This window comes from Myotis brandtii, unplaced genomic scaffold (genome assembly GCF_000412655.1).
Source record: "Myotis brandtii unplaced genomic scaffold, ASM41265v1 scaffold132, whole genome shotgun sequence".
Classification (NCBI taxonomy): Eukaryota; Metazoa; Chordata; class Mammalia; order Chiroptera; family Vespertilionidae; genus Myotis; species Myotis brandtii.
The window spans coordinates 4,501,517-4,524,203 of record NW_005354673.1 but is presented as its reverse complement, the minus strand read 5'-3'; the positions used below and the strand labels follow the sequence as shown (position 1 = coordinate 4,524,203).

The 22,687-nt window shown below is 44.0% G+C and overlaps 2 protein-coding genes across 3 annotated transcripts in view; one reads left to right on the top strand and one right to left on the bottom strand.

Moving 5' to 3' along the window:
• VIPAS39 (VPS33B interacting protein, apical-basolateral polarity regulator, spe-39 homolog) overlaps positions 1-12,634 on the bottom strand; it is a 26,089-nt gene extending 13,455 nt beyond the window's left edge. Inside the window, exons 1-9 of one of the 2 annotated variants that reach the window (XM_005860158.2) lie at positions 12,169-12,634; positions 10,404-10,460; positions 7,905-7,997; positions 7,138-7,240; positions 5,545-5,691; positions 4,126-4,164; positions 3,723-3,787; positions 2,939-2,995; positions 587-679 (exon numbers count right to left, since the gene is read on the bottom strand). In XM_005860158.2, coding sequence (XP_005860220.1) covers positions 587-679; positions 2,939-2,995; positions 3,723-3,787; positions 4,126-4,164; positions 5,545-5,691; positions 7,138-7,240; positions 7,905-7,997 — 597 coding nt within the window. In that variant the 5' untranslated portion in view covers positions 10,404-10,460; positions 12,169-12,634. The remainder of the gene's footprint in view (positions 1-586; positions 680-2,938; positions 2,996-3,722; positions 3,788-4,125; positions 4,165-5,544; positions 5,692-7,137; positions 7,241-7,904; positions 7,998-10,403; positions 10,461-12,168) is intronic. The other variant, XM_005860157.2, reaches the window with a different exon arrangement.
• A 120-nt stretch (positions 12,635-12,754) lies between these two features.
• On the top strand, positions 12,755-21,795 carry AHSA1 (AHA1, activator of heat shock 90kDa protein ATPase homolog 1 (yeast)). Its single transcript, XM_005860160.2, has 9 exons — positions 12,755-12,989; positions 14,309-14,499; positions 16,341-16,423; positions 16,817-16,934; positions 18,051-18,139; positions 19,344-19,472; positions 19,926-20,027; positions 20,991-21,042; positions 21,402-21,795. The coding sequence occupies exons 1-9, from the start codon at positions 12,910-12,912 to the stop codon at positions 21,572-21,574; spliced, it is 1,017 nt and encodes a 338-aa protein (XP_005860222.1). The 5' UTR covers positions 12,755-12,909; the 3' UTR covers positions 21,575-21,795.
• Positions 21,796-22,687: the final 892 nt, after the last annotated feature.

Below are 22,687 nucleotides of genomic sequence, written 5' to 3'. Positions count from 1 at the left end.
GGGGGGGGGTGCAGGAGGCAGCCGATCAATGATTCTCTCTCACCATTGATGTTTCTGTCTTTCTCTCCCTCTCCCATCCTCTCTGAAATCAATAAAAATATATTTTTTTTAAAAAGAGAGAACAAAAAATTAATTACCCAGTGAATTCTTTCAAACACAAAGCCCCACCCTGAGCACCAATGTCTAGGAATGAGGTCAGCAACTCAGTAGGCACCTTTGCAGGCCCAGACAACACATTTCTTGATGTGATGGAAGGACAGGTGGTGGACATCTGGAACTGCGCTGTGTCTTGGGAGTCCACATGCCCGTGCCTGTACTGGCTAGAGATGCCTCCCTGCTCTCACATCTCTCCTCCCTCAGAGTATAGTAGCCAACCTACTGCTTCTTGATTATAATCAAGAGTTCCACACATAACACATGTCCTACCAGCTAGGCTTTAAAATACGTGTTACTGAGAATCCTACACATCAAAAGGAAATCCAGGATCTTTACTTGACATTTAACCTAAAATGTTAAAGTCTATTTTGATTGGATTTTCAGAAACTAACAAAAACCAATTAAATAACAAAAAACCCCCACAACTCACAGCAGTAATGACGTTTCCATCATGCATGCTAACTGCTTCCTCTAAGAGTTGTAGCTTGTCCTGTAAGGAGCGGAATCTTTCTAGTGAGCAGACCTGGTGGAATAAGAAGAGAATTAGTGTGCTGGGAGAAGACTGTTCACTACATTCCTCTGTCACTGGACACGGAAGTACAGGCAAGAATAAAAGGAAATGTCTCCAAAGAAAGCCACTTTATTTTTACACTGTGGTGCCCAGAACAATATCGACAGTAGTTTCCCACCACACCCTCTCTAGTCAGCCTTATGCTCTGTATGTCATTTCCTGATGAAGTCTTACCAAAGTCAACAGGTAGAGATCACTTCCTCTTTTTTTTTAATATATTTTATTGATTTTTTTACAGAGAGGAAGGGAGAGGGAGAGGGATAGCGAGTTAGAAACATTGATGAGAAACATCGATTCAGCTGCCTCTTGCACGCCCCCCACTGGGGATGTGCCCACAACCCAGGTACATGCCCTTGACCGGAATCGAACCTGGGACCCTTGAGTCCGCAGGCCGACGCTCTATCCGCTGAGCCAAACCAGCTAGCGCACTTCCTCTTTTTATAATGAGGTATAAGTTACATACAATAAAATCTACCCTATTTAAATGTACAGTTTGGTGAGTTTTGACAAGAATAGAATTCCATGTAACTACTAACACAATCAAGATACAGAATATTTCCATCACCCCAATAAGTCTCCTTGTCTACTTTAATGTCCATACCTTCCCATCCCATCCCCAGTCTATTATATATACCACCATTTATTTACCTATTTAGCTCTGGATGGATATTTGGATTTTCACTTTGGGGGCTATTATGAGGAAAGCTGTATGAACATTTGTGTATAAGTCTTTGTATGGACATGTTTTTGTCCATACAAAACATGCATTGTAAATGTTCACGAATGAAATTAAGTGTATGATTAACTTTGTAAGAAACTGCCAGACTATTTCCCAAAGCAGTTTTACTATTTTTCCTTCTGGCTGACAGTGTACAAGAGTTCCACATCCTCCTAATATTTGGTATGATCAATATTTTAAAGTTTAGCCATTCATTCCAGTACCTGCATAGTGGTATCATACAGTTTTAATTCACATTTTCTTGATAACTATGTTGAGCACCTTTTCAAGTGCTCATTGGCCATTCATATATGTTTTCTGTGATATAACTGGTCAAATCTTATGCCAATTTTTATTGGATTGTTTATTTTCTTATTACTGAAAATAACTCTTTCTTTATATATTCTGTATGAAAATCCTTTATAATATGTCTATTTTGCAAATATTTTCTACCAATATAATGATATTTTCATGTTTTAGTTTGTTTTTTTGTTAATCCTCACCCACGTATATTTTTTCCATTGATTTTTAGAGAGAATGGAGAGAGACTGTGAGAGAGAGAGAGAGAGACCGAAGGGTCACAGGTTCAATTCCTGGTCAAGGGCACCTACCTGGGTTTCAGGTTCAATCCCAGCCCCAGTCAGGGCTCATATGTGTCTCTCTCACGTTGATGTTTCTCTCCCCCCACCCTCTCTAAAAATCAATCGAAAAAAATATTCTTGGGTGAGGATTAACAACAACAACAAAAAAGTTAACTCATAATGGATCTCAGACCTAAACATAAAAGATCACGCTCATTCTCATTCGGATCTCAGACCTAAACATAAAAGATCACGCTCATTCTTTTATATATATGCTGGCCGGGCTGAACCGGCAACCTTTCGAGGAAGGGAGAGGGAGAGAGAAAGAGAAACATCAATATGAGAGTAGAACATCGATTGGCTGCCTTCTGCACAATTGGATCCAGCCCTGATGGGGAATCGAATCGTGATCTCTGTCTCTCTCACGTTGATGTTTCTCTCCCCCCACCCCCAGTCTTTTACCCTCTCTAAAAATCAATGGAAAAAAATATTCTTGGGTGAGGATTAACAACAACAACAAAAAAGTTAACTCATAATGGATCTCAGACCTAAACATAAAAGATCACGCTCATTCTTTTATATATATGCTGGCCGGGCTGAACCGGCAACCTTTCGGTGTACAGGACAATGCCCAACCAACTGAGCCACACTGGCCATGGCCACCTTCATTCTTAAAAGCACTTTTCCCTCTCGTCCATCACTCTTTCCCCATTACCCTATCAAAGTAACACTAAACTCTAGAGAATCTCAAATTTTGCAGCTGACTTTTCATCTTAGTGAATTTATTTTCTTCCTGAAAACCACTTCATTTAACAATTCGAACTGAAGAGAGGGGTCAAGAAATCCTCCCTATGGGAACAGCGCCAGCTTCCCAAAATAATCCCACAAGACTTCATTCCCCAGTGGTCTTACCTTGCCCTTCCGAAGGCGTCGCACCGTGTCGCTGGGGCTCCAGTCATTGCTGTAGTCCTGGAATATTAGCAACACATGAATCCCAAGAAGTTAAGGGATCAGAATTATCAGTGTGCCAGCTCCCCGCCTCACACTCAGTGTCTTAGTCCTTAAAGGGGACAGATTTTGTGGGAGGGAATGGAGAAAAATTAATGAACTGAGATAGTCTTGTTCTGAATTTCTGAAGGAACTAGAACAGGAATAATACAGACGGGAAGAGATGAATCAAAGACAGAATGAACCAACTGACAAAATCAGTAATGCTGTGCCTACTGGTTTAGGATTTCAACCCCTCGATGCAATCAATCCCATTTTTGAGACTCTAAATAATAGCTATGCCAGCATAAGGAAAGAGGGAGACATGTTCCTTTTCCAGACTTTAGGATATAGTTTCTTCCTTATGAATCAATTTGCTTTTTTATGTGCTTCATGGGAGTACAAGCTTCACCAAGTTTCCAGTTCACATTGATGATCAAAAGTTTCAAAGTACAGCCTTCAAAGAGCAGCACAATGGGGAAGGAAAGTGTGCTAGGACTGAATCAAAAAATAGATACTTTTGAGTCCAAGTTCCACCATTTCCTAGCTGTGAGACCCCAGGCAGGCCCTAATGTTTAGAAATCAGTGTTCTTATCTATAAAACGGGGTTAAATTAACAGGTGCTCAAAAAGTTGGGAAGATCAAGCAAGATAATGTCAAAGCACTTTAGACTGGGTACAGTGTCAACCCAGTGTAAGGTATTACTCACCCTAAACTCCCCCTTGGGTCTCCCCAGCTCTGGAGCATAGCTTTTGGCAGGTGTGTCCGAAAGAGCTGAAAGAGAACAGGCAGCTGTTTTAGAAGGACACCACCTTCTTGTCATTCCTTTCCTCAATGCCTCCTTCTTGACTTGTAGGCTCCCAAGGTATGTTTTAGGGCCCAAAGTAATTTTCGGTACCTCTCCAAAGCCAGTATCCCTAGAAGTCACCCATTCCCCTGTAATCAGAATCTACCTCTTACTCAGTATGAGAAAATTTCTCTAATAATGATGAGAGATTCAGAATAAATTTTATCAAATCGTCTAATTACCACTTTTCTCCATGACTCCCCAGACTATACCCCAGATCAGTAACGTCTCCCAAAGTAATCAAGAAAAGAGGGTCAATGCCTACCATCAGAAAGGGACTGGAAACTTCCAAGTCTAGTTCTCCCTAAAGATAAAGAACACATGAGGGAGGAGGTGAGCAGTTAAGCCAGACCCATTCTGACTTGGTTAAGGATGTAGTGTGTATAAAACCTTATTATGCATTATGGGAACTTAAAACTTAAAAAAAACTTTATTCAATTTCAGAAATTTAAGATACCATGGGGGAAAAAGGCAAGGAGGAAAAAATTTTTAATTGCGATAAAATATACATAACATAAAATTTACCATTTTAACTATCCTTGAGCCTACAGTCCAGGGGCATTGAGTACACCAAAAGTACAACCATTGCCATTATCCACCTCCAGAACTTTTTCATCATCCCAAACTGAGGCTCTGTACCCATTAAACAGTAACCCCCTGTTCCCTTCACCCCCAGCCCTGGTAACCACTATATATTCTACCCTCTGTTTCTATGAATCTGATTATTCTAGATACCACATACGTGTTTAAGTGGACTCATACACTGTTTATCTTTTTGTGTCTGGCTTATTTCACTTAGCACAAAGTTCTCAAGGTTCATCCATGTGGTAGCATGTACCAGAATTCTGTTCCTTTTTAGCTGAATAATATTCCATTGCATGTACATTTTGCTTATCCACTCATTAGTCAATGGACACTTGGGTTATTTCTAACTTTGGCTATTCTGAATATTGCTGCTATGAACACTGGTGAATAAATATTTGTTCAAGCTCCTGCTTTCAATTCTTTTGGGTATATATCTAGAAGTGGATTTCTTAATCATATTGTTACTGTGTTTAACTTTTTAAGTTTTTTAGGAACTGCATACTGTCTCTCACACGTTCTACATTCCCACCAGCAGTGCACACGGGTTCCCAACAGCAATGCACAGGGGTGGGGAGAACTTTTGACCTAGGCAAATTTCTTCAGTACCTGTCAAGGGGTTAATGCCAATTGTGTTCACATTCTAGAAACCCAGACCAACCCCTCTGAATTTCTCTCAATTCTCCACTCTTGATCCCCAACTGCCAGCTCCAAAGATAATTCTTTTTCCTTCAATAATCTTCTCCCACAGTAAATAAATAGTATAACCCGAGTATTTTGTCGTTGTTGTTGTTTTTAATCCTCAACTGGGGGAATTTTTCCATTGGTTTTTTTAGGGAGAGGAGAAGAAAGAGGGAAAGACAGAGAGAAACATCAATGTGAGAGAAACACAGCAATTGGTTGCCTCCCGCACGAGCCCTGACCAGGGCCCAGGCCAGCGAGGAGCCTGCAACCAAGGTGTGTGCCCTTAACTGAAATCAAACCTGGGACCTTTTGATCTGAAGGCTGACGCTCTATCCACTGAGCCAAACTGGCTAGAGCCTGAGGATTTTTTTGAAAAAGGAAAAGACGACTCCCTGTGGCTTTAACCACCACTTTTTACCTCTAAAAAAGTTGCTCAGGGAATAAGTAGAAGTAGGTTTGGGTAGCTGCGCATAGGAGGAGAAGCTGTTTCGGCTCTTTAGCTGCTCACGCCCCTCGTGGTTTAACCCACTGTTACCAGCAGTCTCTTTGATGGACCATGAGATACCTGTGAGATAGTAAGAACTAAGTCAGTCATTCTCATCCAAATAAATCCTAGATAACAAGCATTCCAACAAACTCTAAAAGCTTTTCACCAGAGGCCCTGGTCCTTTGGCTGACATGGACTCCAAAATTCAAGGCAGGGAGAAAGGATAGAATCAAATAGACTAATCAACAGAAAAATGGGCAAAGGAAATGAATAAAGGGATCACAGAAAAAATATTCAAAGGGCTATTAAATACATGAAAAGATGCTCAACCTCACTTTTAATAAGATAATTACATACATGAAAAGTACACTGAGACACCACTGGTCCCCTCTAAGACTGGCAAAGATCCCAAGGTTTAATAACACCCTGTGTCGGCAAGGCTGTGGGGACACAGGAACCCTCTGACATTGCATTGCTGGTGGGAGTATAAATTGACGCAACCCACATGGAGGGCAATTTGGCAATATCTATCCAATACAGATGCAAATGCCCTCTGCCAATAACTTCACTCTAGGACTTGATCGTTCATAGTCACCTCTGAGTATACAAGGTTATTGATAGCAAAATAAACAACACAAGATTGGAAACAATATAAAGTTCATCATCAGTGAGCTGATTAAATAAATTACAGAAAATCCATATATAGTAATACCATACTGCTATTTTAAAAAACAGAGAATGAGAAAGCTCTTTATGTACTGATATGAAAACATTTCCAAGCTATAGCATTAAGTGAAAAGTACAGGGTATAAAGTATGCTATCACTTGTATAAAAAAGGGGTAAGTATATTCCTATACATATTTATAAATGTAAAACGAATCTTTTGATGCATACATAGGAAGCAAACCATCGCAATAATTTCTTGGAAGGACAGGGACTAAGAACTAAGTAGGAGGGAAACCTTTGCCTATATACCTTAATACTTTTTTATTTTTAAATCACGTGATAGTATTTCCTATTAAGAAAAAATTTTTTAAATATCCTTAAAAATCTGATAGACTCTGCAAAGGTGTTAAGTGGTATTATATAAATACTAGGCAGCGAGACTTGGTGGCTAAGGAAGTCAGTTATGCCAATAGTTATGAGCATGTAAGTCAGTAGTTCTCATATTAGAAGTATCTGCAGTGCTTTTTATACAATGAGACCCCCTCCACCCCATCCCTATCGCCTACTGAATCAGAGTCTCTGGAGTGAACCCTAGGAACCTCATTTTAACAAGCATCCAAATGGGTCTAAAATAGCCAGTTAAGTATTAGCCCTAGGACAGCAGACCTACCCACATGGGAAATACTGTTGTATTTCCCCAAGGATCTTCTCCTGGGGTTAAATTTCCAGATGTGTGCATCTGAAAATAGCTACCCTCATTCCCTTTCCTGACAAGCACTGAAGAGACAAACAAGTGGGCCTTCATTGGTGACAAGAACCCTGAATGTCACTCGCCTCGTCGGGCCTTTTCTACTTACTTCCCACAGGTTCCCCAGTCCAGCTGACTCTCTCCAGGTCATCATCGTCGTCATCATCCACGAAGTCTCGAAGGCTATTCACTGCCCGCTTGGATTCCTTTAACTGCAAAGGAACATCAGGTGGACACTTAGGCAATCAGCAATGCTCACCCTTCTCTTTGAAAACCAAGAAGGCTGAGGAAATGGAACTTGAAAATGGCCAACACTTTCACCTTCTGTAACAGAAAAATCTAGTCTGCTAAATATTTGCCAAGAAAACAAATTGCTTTTTAGCCAACACTGCAGTCCCGTGGCAAAGGAGTTGGGAGGGCTCAGAGCCACCTCTGAGTTCTAATCATATTCCTGGCAATGCCTTGCTGTGTAAACCAGAGTGAGTTTACCGACTCTCTCAGGTGTTATAAGGGATATGTTCCTGCATTTATAAAACAGACACAATAAACGGACAAAATCTCCACCCCAGTCCATCTTTCAAATAGAATAAATTATATCACATGATAAAAGACAGGATTCTTAAAACAAACAAACAGAAAGAAATGAATCATCTTAAGACTATAAAGTAAGAAGGGCAGAGAGTTGGTTTTTACAATCCTTCTGTTTCTTTTCTGAGAGCTCCTCTCCATAAACATTTTCCTAAAGATTTGACCCAAATGATTTCTGAGCCTAATGGAGACCTGGTGAAGTCAGGTTACCAAGCACACAAAGGGAAGGAATGTTAGAGGCACTGAAGGGAAGGGTGCGACCTTCAGCAACTGTTCATGGAAACCTACCTGAGAGAGCTCATCATCTTCATCATCAAAGGTGAAAGCCTTGAACTTGGAGCTGTTCCAATATTCCTCCTCATCAACCTTTGTCCGATTCATCTGGAGTGAGAGGAAAACCAATGTACAGTATGTCCCTTTCTAGATTCCCTCCCAAAACACTACAAATCCCCCGCAGTAATCAGAGATGTATAAAAGAATCTGGTAAAGCAAATACTGAACCTGCCATGTAAAATCAGATTCTTGGGTATCCAAAAGATGAAACCATACTTTTGATCCTGTAATTACCTACAAGTAGTCATTCATTCCTACAATACCTACTTTGTTCAAGGCACTCTCTCAGGTATTGTAAGGGATATTTTAAAAGTGCAAGATACAGTTCATCTCCTGAAGGACCCAATAACAGAACTGGAGTATTCAGCACAGGTATTTAGAGAGGTAACAGTGCAAGGAAGGCAAGTGTTTTAACAATGCATTGCCACCCAGCCATTGTGGCTCAGCGGTTGAGGGTTGACCTATGAAACAGGAGGTCACGGTTAGAGTTCTGGTCAGGGCACATGCCTGGGTTGCAGGCTCGATCCCCAGTGGGAAGTATGCAGGAGGCAGCTGATCAATGATTCTCTCTCATCTTTGATGTTTCTATCTCTCTCTCCCTCTCCCTATCTCTCTCTGAAATCAGTAAATATATATATATATATATATATATATATATATATTTTAAGAATTCATTATCAACTTTGCTGAACACAAGATCAAAGCACAAACAAGCAGGTCATTACTGCATTCATGTGTTCAACATATATATATTGAGTGCCAGCTCTGAGGCTCTGGGAATACTACAGTGAATAAAACTGACAAACATCTTGCTCTTATGTATGCTTGTTAAATGCCTGAAAGAATAAAAGCAATTTAAAAAAGCAGAACTATCCTTCCTATATCTTCAAATCTTCATTAACTTATTAACAAGTACCTACCCAAACTTGGGAAGTAAGAGCATAGCAAAAAAAATGTGTGTATATATATACACATACATATATATTACACACACACACACACACACACACACATTTGGTCGAAAGACCACAAATCCCTCTCTCATCTACTCTAAAATTAGATTCTGGTCTGAAAAATATTTGCCCTAGAATTACAAACTAAGTTATCAATGCTAACTGGATAGAGTGAAAACTGGTTTAAACCAAGAACTAGGTCCAAAATTTCCACAGCACCACAAATAACTCCAAAGGCTCCGTAGTGTCAAATTCTCAAGGATCAATGTGCCCTTCCTTTCATTACAATAGCACCTTTCTCAAGAGAACCTTCAGAAACGCTCATCTTGGCAGCCCTGTTGTGGTTTCTGATGGCCCTTACCATATTCTACTTTCCCTTTCTGTTTTCAGGGCATATAGGGATGGCAAAGGTATGGTTGGCAATTTTCTACTGCCTGATCCCTTCCCATTCTACTGAACCCAGATGTAGCTTAAAAAAAAAATTTTTTTTGGTAATTATAGTTTTATTGATTTCAGAGAGGATGGGAGAGGGAGAGAGAGATAGAAACATCAATGATGAGAGAGAATCATTGATTGGCTGCCTCCTGCACATCCCCAGTGCAACCCAAGCATATGCCCTTGACTGGAATCGAACCTGGGACCCTTTAGTCCACAGGCCAATGCTCTATCCACTGAGCCAAACTGGCTAGGGTGCTTAAAAATACTTAACTCCAGGGAGTCAAAACCAAATTAAAAAGCTGGAAAACAATGAAATCATCCCTCATTAGTGGTACAAGCACAGGTTTTGTAGTCAGGTAGCCTTGAGTTCAAATCTTTATTTCTCCAATTCTGAGCAAACTGGGTAATAATTTTCCTTCTAAGCCTTGGAGAAAATCATATCCTACCTACACAGGGTTGCAGTGTAGAATATATAGGACTCAGGAAACACCTATCAAAGTGCCTAGCAGAAAGTAAACACTAAACATTAGTTCCTTATAGGATCTCTTACCGGCATCTTCCTACCTCAGTTTCCTCATCTGTAAAATGGACATTAATAATAGAAACCTATCTTATAGGACTGTTGTGAGGCTTAAACCATTTAATACATGCCTGACACAAAATTAATGCTCAGTATTCTTTTAGTATTTTTTAAATTTAATTTTATTTTTTATTTATTTTTAGAGAAAGAGGGAGAAAGATCCATTTGTTATTCCACTTATTTATGCATTCATTGGTTGATTCTTATATGTGCCCTGACCAGAGATTGAACCCATAACCTTGGTGTATCCAGCCAATGCTCTAACCAACTGACTTACCCAGTCAGAGCCCTTAACTTTTATTATTAATAAAGTATTATGGTACCTTGGAAGAAGCTAGAAAGAAAATATTTTTAAGCAATCCTAAAGATTAAAAAAAAAATTTTGATATAAAAATTCTTAGTGGCCATCACAAACACTGTAGGCATGCATAGAGCATATACTGTAAAGTCTCTGGCACAGGTGCCAATTTATAAAGCACTCACTTTGTCATCCTCAGAACAACCCTGTTAGGCAGGCCTGGCAGATTTTTCTCCATTTCACTGTTGAGGGAAATGAGGCACAAAAGGATTAGCTATCAAAGCCACCTTGCTAATTGCTCCTATGATCCTGGTTTGCTGACTCCTGGATCATTTCCACTTTGACCTGCATGGTCCTTCTATTTTTCACTATAGGAAAAACTAGGGCAGGTCATCTTTCACTATAGTAAATAAATATCTGTAAATATCTACACAGAGGATATGATTTTACTGATTTTAGTAAGAGAGGAAGGGGGCCCCGGGCTGGTTTGGCTCAGTGGATACAGCATCGGCCTGCGGACTGAAGGGTCCCGGGTTCGATTCCGGTCAAGAGCACATGCCGGGGTTTCGGGCTCGATCCCCAGTAGGGGGCGTGCAGGAGGCAGCCGATCGATGATTCTCATCATTGATGTTTCTCTCTCTCCCCCTCTCCCTTCCTCCCTGAAATCAATAAAAAAAATTTTTAAAAAGAGAGAGACAGAAAGGGGGGAGAAAAACATTGATCCGTTGCTTCCTGTACACGCCCCCACTGGGGATCAAACTGCAACCTAGGTATGTGCCCTGATGGAAATCGAACCCGAAACTTTTTGGTATACTCAACCACTAGAACCTACTGAGCCACTGGCCAGGGCTGGAATTTTTTAACCACACATTTTAGACTTGGACAGATACTTGACATCAATTTGTCTATTGCCAAATCAGAACCTAGATTTACTTCACAAGTAAAGGGGTAAATATTTAATGGCTCAAGAACTTATAAAGCAAGCAGGTACAATTTTAAGAGTGAAAAGGTTGTTTTAACACCGTTTAAAATAGTTCAGGGGCCCAGCCAGCGTGGCTCAATGGTTGAGCATTGACCTATGAACCAGGTGGTCACAGTTTGATTCCGGGTCAGGGCACACGCTCAGGTTGCAGGCTGATCCCCAGTAGGAGTGCAGCAGACAGCGGATCAATGATTCTCTCTCACTGATGTTTCTATCTCTTATTTCTCTCTCCCTTCCTCTCCGAAATCAATTAAACTATATTTTAAAAAATACTTCAGAGACTTGTCCTTATGGTCACCTATTTAATAAAAGCCCACGAGGGGAGAACAAGAACATGACCAAGAAAGATGGGGAATGAGGGGATCAAAACCAGGAAACGAGGCCCTGGCTGAGTAGCTCAGTTGGTTGAAGTGTGGTCCCAACACGCTAAGGTCGATGGTTGGATCCCTGGTCAGGGCATATCCAAAAATCAAACAATAAATGCATAAATAAGTGTAACAACAAATCAATGTTTCTCTCTCTCTAAAACATCAATTAAAAATAAAATAAATAAATCCATAACCAACAAGCTTCCCTGCCTCAGGACAACCCAGAAGCCAGCTATGGAGAAGTTAGATTCGGATTCGGTTATCCTCTGCCAAGCCAGGCCTACAGGGATGAGGCTGTGAACTGAGACCAGAGGATGTGAGTTAAATTAGTGACAAACGTCCAAGAAGTCAAGGATCTACCGCAGTTGCCACAGCCCGGCGGACCCTTGGTTGACTAAATACTCGTTTAAATCAAACGTCGGGGCTGAGTCCCAGCTCCAACCCTGAGCGTACTCTGGTCTCCCAGCCTGGGGAGCTCCGACAGAAAGAGTCAGGCCTGGGGGTGTCTAGCGACGCCTCAAAGGACAGGGGGAAAGATCATGGTGCGAAGAGGCTGGACTCAGCCAGACCCGCGGCTCAAGGGGTTTGGGACACCCTCACCTCTTCCACACCGAGCCCTCCCAATCAGGACCGCGCCAGGCTCTTCAGCTGCTAGACAAGCCTTTCTAGACTGGGTGTGCGGCATAGCATAGGGGCGGAAGGCGACAGTCGCGGAGGGACGGCTAGAGGGCACCTGCGGCGAGAAAGGCGGCGCAGGGCATGCTAGAAGTTGTAGTTTCTTCCCGCTCTGGCGTCAGGCGCTGCGCGGCAGGACCACGGGGCCTATTAACTACAGCTCCCAGAATCTCCAGAGCACGGTGCTGAGGTCGTTTCCTTGACTTCTAGCGCGACCTTCCGTAGTTACCCAGCGGGTCACTTAGCGAGACTACAACTCCCAGGAGGCTCAGCAGAGGCCACTCGGGGTCCAGGAAAACAATGAGACGTGTCCTTTGTGTCCCTGCGGATTAGGAGAGGTCGAATGAGCGGTTGCGGTTCGGGCCCCTTGATTACCCAAGGCAGCCTGAAAGAACCCTAGAACTGGCGGAAGCCAAGTCCGGCGAGGGGGGACGGAAGTACCGGGTGGGAGTGAGGAGGAGCCGGAAGTTAAGGCGGGGAGGGGGTGGGGGGTGGAGGGAAAAGCAAGCCAGAAGGTTCTGCGGCCGCTTCTAGTAGTTTCTAGGCGCTGCCGGGTGCTCGGACCAGGCGGTATTGAGGTGGTTGCTGGGGCTGCTCGGGACCAGGCGGTACTGAGGTGGTTGCTGGGGCTGCTCGGGACCTGGTGACGGCGCGATCGGAAAGCCAATGGCCAAGTGGGGCGAGGGTGACCCACGCTGGATCGTGGAAGAGCGGGCGGACGCCACCAACGTCAACAACTGGCACTGGTGAGGGCTAGCGGGCCAGGCCGCCGGAGCGCTGCGCCGCGCCGGGTTGCGGGGTCCCCGGGACCAAGCTGGGGCCGAGGCAGCCCTGCCCGGGATGGGGGTGGGCTCTTCTCCACGCCGTGGTCCCAGCCCCAGGCCTCCCCCGGCTGCCCTCTCAGTGTTTAGGGGGCGAGGAGCAGCGTGGAGGGGTGCCCCCAGAGGAGGGGTTTCCGAGAGGTGAAAGCATAACACCCCCGGCTCCTGCTTCCAGCCCGAGCAAAGAGGTGGTCCCCGCACGTGGTCGGAGGAGACAGTGCGGCCAAACGGCGGGCGCGGATCGCGTGGGGAGGTCGCTGTGTAAGGCTCGGGCGCAGGACGGGGCGGAGGAGGGGCCTGGATTCCTGTTTCGCGGCTTAGGGGTGAAATGGAAAGTCCTGGGGACCACCGCCTCCGTCCCGAGAGCGGTTTGGAGCGTGCTCCCCAGGCGCCCAGAGCTCAGGACGGTGAGGACGCCTTGGCCTCGCCCGGAACTGTTGGGTCGGTTGTGCTGTAACTGCAGGGGCTGCCCCGGGTTGCTGGGCAAGCGTGGTTTTATATCCTAACCCCTCTTCCAAAGCCGCCTCTCCTGCATGAAATCTTCCGGGGGGAGTTTCCTTATCTCCCGACTTCGCTGAACTCTGTTCATACTGTCTTCACTGTTTTTGTTGTTGGTTTTTTACTTTGTTGCAGCTTTTTGCCGTTCCTCTCTGCTCGTTTAGTAAGTTGCCAGGCAGATAGTCCTTTTTCTTCTCCTTATCTCAGCCCGGCCTCCGCTCCTGTGAATGGACACGGAGTGTTTGGCCTCATTTTTGTTTGTTTTGAAGCTCTGGGCTTCCATTGTTTTCACGGCCTGTCTAGAGGGCTCACAATGTGTAGGGCGTGTATGACACGGCCTGAACCTGCCAGGTCAAGATTATTGGTTTATTCCTCCCTGGACTTTTCATGCATTCTGTGGCCTCCTCTGTGCTGCTTACTTCGGTAAGATGTGCACAGATTTCCACGGGGTCAAGTGGCACTGTGCACCGCGTGAAGGTGTCCTGTCAAATACCCACGCCAGAACCATTATGCTGATTTAGTTTGTAACCGTTCTGTGCAGCAGTTGTCCTCATTGACAGTATGTGACAACTTGTCTTCCTAAAAGAGAGTGACAACGTTTGTGGACATACTGGAATGGGACTGAGGGTTTTCTGTTATTTTTAAACCATTTGTCAGGCCTCCGCTAGCCTGCCGTTCTCTTGACTAGAGCAAGCAGAGTGCTCTGCAGTTGGCTGCTGGTCCATAGCCTTGTTTCTGTTTTGCAGGACAGAGAGGGATGCTTCAAACTGGTCCACGGATAAGCTGAAAACACTGTTCCTGGCAGTGCGGGTGCAAAATGAGGAAGGCAAGTGTGAGGTGACAGAAGTGAACAAGCTTGATGGAGAGGCGTCCATTAACAATCGCAAAGGCAAACTTATCTTCTTTTATGAGTGGAGCATCAAACTAAACTGGACAGGTGAGTGTGCTGGGCTGCACTGACGGATGTGTTAAGGAGCCAGGCACAAGTTTTAAGAGGTCATGACCTTTTCACGGGAGGTGTGCTGCTTCGGTGACCTACAGAAAGCAGCGTGAGATGCTGGGACACTAAGTGGGTTTCCTCACTGTGAGTCTCAAAGAGTCGCCACAGCGAAGCCACTGTGCACCTATATTTTGGGGGCTTGGGCTGTAGCTACTTCTGTCACTTGGATGATAGGAAAGTGGGGAGAGGGATTTTTTTTTTGGTCTTGCTCTTATTGCCTTCAGTGTGATTCTGGCAGGTTAAACTACTGTGCTGGCGAAGCTCACATGTGACTAATTTGGGGCAGCTTTATCCTCTGTCCCTTCTGTGATACTAGCAAAGAATTGGGACCATGCATATGCCCTACTAGAAGGTCCTTCAGTTGGGAGGCTGAATTTTAAAAGGCCCTAAAGCTAAAGAATTATGTGTAGGAGGCAAATCATAAAATAAATTTATGCTTCAGTAAATATTTCTCAAATGAATGGTAATAAAAAGGGGGAAAGTAGATGTATCAGGTTTGTTTTTTTGTTTGATTTAACTACTAAAGCATAGTGGTCTAAAAGGAACCTTAGGTATCATCTTGCCCCATCCTCTTTTCATAGATAGAGAAACTGAGGCCTAGTGAAGTGAAAGTAAATAAATGTTTTGAAATACAGTCAGTTCTGCTATAATGTATTCCTAAAAGTCACTGCACTATGCAAAGTTGCTCAATGAAAACCACAGGGCTAATGGAGAAGAGAGGATTAGGCATACAACATGCAAAAATTTCATCAATGACTCGTTTTTAAAAATTTAAGACCAAGCCCCGGCCAGTGTTGCTAAGTGGTTAGAGCATTGGCCCAGGCAACTGAAGGGCCCTGGGGTTCAATTCCCACTCAAGGGCACATACCTAGATTGCAGGTTCAATCCCGTGCTGCTTGGGGTACTTGTGGGAGACAACCAATTTGCTTCTCTCACATCAATGTTTCTCTCTCTCTCTCTCTCTCTCTCTCCTTCCCTCCCTTCCTCCCTCTCTAAAAATCAATGGGAAAAATATTCTTGGGGTGAGGATTAACAAAAAAGAAATTTTAGGAACGTAAATGTGGATAGCACAGTTTTAAACATGTTAAATTATAAGAAATACATAAATAATACAATAAATATGGTGCTTTATTTGAAAAAGACCTGAAGTTTACTTGTGAAAATGGGCGGCAGAAGAATTGTGGCTTGGGTGTTATTGTGAAGTGGTGGGAGGAGGGTCATCTGAAATCAGAAGGAACTGGATAACACCAGTTGTGAATGTCGTGGCTTATAACAGGCGTAGTGCACTGAAGTCACTAGCAAGGAGATGTTTGAGATGTGTTTTGTGTGTTCCTGTGCCGCTCAATTAAATGGTGTGGTTTTTTTATGTTCACGTAGTATTTCTCATAGAGGGAATCACATATGAGCCGATGTGAAATTCATGTTATGATCCAATGTCCCCTAATGCATTAGTCACATTGGGACAAACTTGTGTTTTCTAACGAAGCATTCTAGCAGAACTGACTGTATTGGCTATTGACTCAAGTCCTCCCTGGCAGAATTTGGCAGTTCTCGATCCCACATGGTAATAACACACAAGTTCAAGAAATTTGACGAGGAAAGACATTTCTGTTGGGGGAAGAAGGTCCGTTGCGTCTGGTGTGTCGTGTCGCATTTTTCTCAGAATGAAGAGGGTCCGTTCAGTTGTCCAAAGGAGTGTAAGCAGGGCAGTAGTTAGGGCTCCAGAGCAGACGACTTTTCGTGCAGAGGAGACAGTGACATGGCCTTGCTTTTGGCAGGTACCTCTCCGTCTGGAGTGCAGTACAAGGGACACGTGGAGATCCCCAATTTGTCTGACGAAAACAGCGTGGACGAAGTCGAGGTTTGTGCTTCCTCCCTCCTCCTCTGTGCTTCCACATCCTCTTACTCTCAGAGGAGAACAATGAGCTGTCACTCAAAAGTAAAGGCCAGCTGGGCCCACGCATTCAGAACCCCCGTTTGGATGACTTTCTAGGTCAGTGGTGCCACTGGCAGCCTCCAGAGCAGCTTGTGCTTCTTTAGCTGCTTTGCTTTAGCTGGTGCTGTGGGTTCTAACATTGGCCACCTTTGCCTTGGCAGAGAGAACCTGAGAAGGGACACTCATGGGGATTGTACGAATGCCCCATCCCTCACCCGTTTCCTCTGGAAACGTCAGTTATCTGATTGCTCAGCACCACATTCCACAGCGCAGGTACCCCTCACGTGATTTACCACCTACTTCTGATCTTTCACTCAGATTAGTGTGAGCCTTGCCAAAGATGAGCCTGACACAAATCTCGTGGCCTTAATGAAAGAAGAAGGGGTGAAACTTCTCAGAGAAGCCATGGGAATTTACATCAGCACCCTCAAAACAGGTATCCCTGGAGTAGTTCATATGCCTTGAGGTAGTTTCCACCTGTCAGACTCTGATAAAGGGGCTTGACAGTCTTTTCTTTGGCAAATGGGTAAAGATTTGGGGGGAGGGGCCTTATTTCATCTTGAAGTCAATGTATACACTCTGAGGAAGGAAAGAGCTAGAGGTGCATTGTCTAATATGCTGGCTGTTGAGCAATTGAAATGTGACTCGTTCAAATAGAGATGTACTTTGAGTATAAAATACAATGGATTGAAGACTTGGTACAAAAAATAATGTAAAATATCAAATTTTTTATATTGATAATATATTGAAGTGATAGTTTGGGTACATTGGGTTCAATATATTTTAAAATTAATTTTCCTGTTTAAGTTTTTTGTGTGGCTCCTAGAAAATTGTAAATTATACCTGAGGCTGGCATTACACTTCTCTTGGACAATGCTGGTGTACAGACTTGCCTCTCCAGCCTCACTGCTTGAGCACAGTCCTGGAGTATCTCTGATATGCATTCTCCAGGGACCTTTAGGGGGTGACTAGAATACTAACCAGCTCAGCTCTCCCTAGAATTCCAGCTCTGCCAGTACGGTTTTATCCTGGTGGAGTACATGTAATGACATGGAATTCCCTAGAATTCCAGCTCTGCCAGTACGGTTTTATCCTGGTGGAGTACATGTAATGACCATCAGAGGAAACCAGCCTAGAAGGTGGGAACCTGTGCTCTGATGCCAAACTAGTTGTAGCTGTTCTACCTACGCAGAGTGGAGAAAGGGCAGTAAACAACGCATCCTTAGGTATCTTGCCCCACTCTGGAAGTCATTGGAAGTGCAACGACATTCATTGGCTACCCTCCATAATAGACTTCACGTACATTTAACAAGTTGTAATGCTTCCAGTTGAGTCAGGGGTTTAAAATAATTCCAGTGAACATGCTACATTATATAACATATACTCAGATACCTGCCTGGCCTAGAGACCAGGGGTAAAAATGTAAAGTAGATAGACCTGTCCTCATCATCAGCTCATTCTGGATTAAGATGGCCATATTTGTTAAGCTGCTTGAAACCCCAAATCTCAACTAAGAAGTAACTTTCCAGAGCGGGGTTTTTTATCTTTTCAGAGTTCACACAGGGCATGATCTTGCCTACGCTGAATGGAGAGTCAGTAGCCTCAACTGGTCAGCCAGCACCGAAAACTGAGGAGCGCAAGGTAAACGGTCTTCCAGTGTGTGTGTGTGTGTGTGTGTGTGTGTTGGGGGGGGGGGGGGGCTGTCTGCAAAGGGTGTTGGGATACTGCCTCCTCCTGAACGCCACATTTCTGCTTCTCTCTGACTAACCTCTAAGCCAGAGCAGCTTGTGGTGCTTTTTTTATTTTTTATTTTTTTTTAATCTTTGTTTTTTGTTTTGGTTTTACCTGCCTGGCCTAGTTTTTTTTTTTTTTTTTAAAATATATTTTATTGATTTTTTACAGAGAGGAAGGAAGAGGGATAGAGAGTTAGAAACATCGATGAGAGAGAAACATCGATCAGCTGCCTCCTGCACACTCCCTACTGGGGATGTGCCCGCAGCCAAGGCACATGCCCTTGACTGGAATCGAACCTGGGACCCTTGAGTCCGCAGGCCGACGCTCTATCCATTGAGCCAAACCGGTTAGGGCATAGTGTGGTGCTTTTTAAGAGTCCACAATATGTAGTTGTTTGTCTACCCATCTTTCACCTGGTTTTTATTCATTTATAACTATTGCTAGAGCAAATGTAAGCCCTTAGGGATTTCAGAGTCTGACCCTTGGTTGCATGTTGTGGACACAGCATGGTCTTCACCCATATACGTCTTCAGTATTATTTCTTACTGGGGTGTTAATATCTCATACTTTGATATTAGAGGTCTCATCAAGGTATTGGGTTAGGCCACTAACTTCACCTATCAGAAAATTGATTGATTTCACCCATTGGCAGGGTGAGCAAATATATTTTTTCTGAAAATGGAACTTGTGTAATTCAGGCTCAGCACTCAGTTTTCAGCCCTATTACCCTTTGTCAGCACAGTGGAGGATATTTTGGAGATGGGGTGGGGTTGGAGGTACTGTTTTGAGCTATTTAAGCATAGAAATTCTGTTTGAGAATTACAATGTGCTCTTCAGAAATACCTAGTGATTTAACATGTCCTTCTGCTGATGGGTTTTTAAAACATAGTGGTCTTCCCTCACCTAAAGTGGTTGTTTTCAGTGGGAATTAAGGATTTTCTGGAAAAGTTCCCCTTATGACTGAAACACCCATCAAGTTCTCTCCAACCCCTTGGAACAATTAGCCTTGGAGAGGTGAATAAGTTTGTGAGAATAAATGCAGGTTTGCCTCGGAAGCCATGTTAATTGAGGTTTCACCATTACTCTAACAACTTCATTGTGACTTTCACAGGCTAAATCTGCTCCTTCAAAAACCCAGACCAGACCTGTTGGTGTCAAAATCCCCACTTGTAAGATCACCCTGCGAGACACCTTCCTGACGTCCCCAGAGGAGCTCTACAGAGTGCTAACCACCCAGGAGGTACGTGTAACCTGTCCGTCAGCCTCGTGGCACCTGCCAGGCCAGGTGACTTGGGTTGTGGGCGCATCCCCATCATCAGAGGAAGTACCAGTGAGTAGAGCCTTGAGGCTTTCTTCTTCCAAGCAGAGGCAAAGGAAAACCCACTTTTGTTCAACCTACTCCTCAAAGTGTGTTTGCCCTCTTTGTTCTCATATATATTAGTTTGGGGTCCTCTAAATGGAAACCACTAGGAATCATTCTTTTTAGACAGTGAGGCTGAAGTAATGTTGTCATGGATTCCCACTCACTCAAGTCAAAGCCTGGTCTGCAATGGAATAGAATAGAACCTGGAACGGTCATTGGGCAAAGTGGTGTCTTTGGAACGAGCGTTGAGGCATGCAGGTGTCGGTTGCCATTTGTCCCTGGGTCCCACGGAAAGTCATGCATCTTCTCCCTACTTTGTTTTTTCTACAGCTGGTGCAGGCCTTTACCCATGCTCCTGCGACGCTAGAAGCAGACAAAGGTGGGAAGTTTCACCTGGTAGATGGCAATGTCACTGGGGAATTCACTGATCTGGTGAGTACCTCCTGGCCCAGGCCCAGGATGCAGCCTCTGTCTGGTCAGAAGAATATTATTTCTCCTTTTTTCCACTCTGTGGGTAAAATTTAAGGCTTTTATCTCTTTGGTTAGTAATCTCTTTTGTTTTGTTTTTCAAAATAATGCTGCCATTTCAGTTCTCTTGCTTTCCTAGAATTTTTTCCTTAACGGAGTTAAAATCAGTTCTTTCTAGAAGAACTGATAGAAGAGAGGTTGTATATATTGGTGGCTATGGCTTTCCATTTGCTGCACTGAAATTTCACCTGGGCACAGTTGACCACATCCCAGTTAGGATTAAGAGGAGATATTAGGAACTCTGTGGTCCATTTTGCCCTCATAAGTAGTATAATTGCACTGATGGTAGACTCTGTATGTAAGGCAGATAGCTAACCTAGCCAGGCTTAGGCACATTGGTCTAAAGCTGCGATTTTCAATTGGTCTATAGCCGCGATTTTCAACTGGTAAGCCACAAGAATTTTCAAAACATGCAATATGTACCTGACTATTTCATGAGGGGCACTGACCTCTTTGCCCTTAGATCGTCAAATTTAAAAACGACAACAGCCTGGCTGGTGTGGCTTATTGGTTGAGGGTCAACCCAGGAACCAAGAGGTCTCGGTTTGATTTCCAGTTAAGGGATTGATTCCCAGAAGGGGACATGCAGGAGGCAGCTGATCAATGATGTTTTGCTCATCAGTGTTACTATCTCTCTATCACTCTCCTTTCCTCTCTTTTAAAAATTCTTAAAGTTAAAAAATGACAACAGCCTACACAACAATAACTGTCTGGTGTGAATGAACCAAAATTATACCTGCTTTTATTGTTAGATTGGCAAAATATGTCTTTTGGTGTGCCGCAGAAGTTTAGTAATAGTTTATGTGTGCCACAAGATGAGAAGTGTTGAAAATCCTTAGTATAGACTGATCTCTTTGGGTATTTTAGGTCCCTGAGAAACATATTGCGATGAAGTGGAGGTTCAAATCTTGGCCAGAAGGTAAGCAAGCATATTTGTGCTTTTTGTTTTGTTTTATCTTAATATATTTTTATTGATTTCAGAGAGGGAGAAGAGATAGAACATCAATGATGGGAGATAATCATTGATCAGCTGCCTCCTGTGCGCCCCTTACTGGGATTGAGCCTGCAACCCAGGCATGTGCCCACCTGGGCATCGAACTGTGACCTCCTGGTTCATAGGTCGGTGCTCAACCACTGAGCCACACCAGCCAGGCAGTAAGCATATTTGTTTACTGCCATTAACCCCAGGATTTTTATTTACTTTTTATTTTCGCCTTAATCTCAAACCCAGGTGGAAACCCTGGATCTGAAGCCTCCCTCCCCTCTGTCTTTCTCCAGGGCACTTTGCCACCATCACGTTGACCTTCAATGATAAGAATGGAGAGACTGAACTGTGCATGGAAGGCCGAGGCATCCCTGCTCCCGAGGAGGAGAGGACACGGCAGGGCTGGCAGCGCTACTACTTCGAGGGCATCAAACAGACCTTTGGCTATGGCGCACGCTTGTTTTAGAGCCAGCAGCGGGAGCTCCAGCCTGCCCGACACTTCAGTCCAGCCCTCTCCTGACTGAGGCTTGACTCACAGGATTGCACCATCCCAACCACTAACTTGGGGCCTGGGCCCTTTCCCTTGCGTATACCTTGGGTTTGTGCATGTTTTCTGCTGGGAGGGATCAGAGGGCAATTTCTCTTTTATGTGTACATATGCTAAATAAACATAATTTAAAAAATGTGCATATCTAGAACCTGTGTTGATTGGGTGGCTGGTACTAAGAGTTCCCTTGACAGTTTTGAATTTTTAAAAAAACGAGGGTGGGAATGAGGCCTTGCCTCCATTCTGGAAAAATGCATGTGATTAAGAGGCATGAGGGGACTCGCCTGTCTCCAAGTATTCCTGCGCTGGCCTCATACAGCAGGCTGGCAGATGGGTCTGCTCCTCTCACTGAGGGAAAGGAAAGGCGGGTTGGCTCTGGCATAAACAGAGCCAGCAAACCACTGGTGGAGGTGGCATCCTTTGCTTTCCACTCTCCATGGCCTCTTAACCTCTTAAGAGAATAGGTGATCACCGGGTACTGATTTGAGATATGGGGAGAAATTCCCACCCTGTGGCAGAGAACTATAGGCCCTGGGTTAATAGCTTCTGTTTATTGAGCAGTTACTATGTACCAGACACTACCCTGAGTAGCTTCTTTGTATTAGCTCATTTAATCCCCGTAAGAGCCCTATGAAACAAATACTACCATTATTTCTGTTTTACAAGAACCCAACCCTTGGATTTCTTAAGTAACATCCAAGAACCAACTGATACTTAGCAGAGTCGGGATTTGGAAGAGGGACCATAACCACAGAGCCAGGACTCAAGTCTAAACCGCTGTCTACCGCCTTGTCATTGGACTGCCTTCCACAAAGCAGCAGCTGTGTTTCTAGTATGTTAGGCATCCCTCCTGGAGTAGAAAATTCCAGGCCTCCGTACTCGCAGAAAGGGGAAGAAGTGAATGTTCTTGTTGCATTAAACAAGCTTCCTGAGCACTGACCAAGTGCTGAGGATTCAGTCTAGTGGCGCTCACCCTGCCATGTTGCAGGAGAGGTAGCTATCTGGACAGGAGGGTCACTTCCCCCTGCCCTG

Coding starts and splice junctions, on each gene's coding strand:
- AHSA1 (XM_005860160.2), top strand. CDS start 12,910: ATGGCCAAGTGGGGCGAGGGTGACCCACGCTGGATCGTGGAAGAGCGG. Junction 12,990..14,308: donor AACGTCAACAACTGGCACTG/GTGAGGGCTAGC, acceptor TCTGTTTTGCAG/GACAGAGAGGGATGCTTCAA. Junction 14,500..16,340: donor CATCAAACTAAACTGGACAG/GTGAGTGTGCTG, acceptor TGCTTTTGGCAG/GTACCTCTCCGTCTGGAGTG.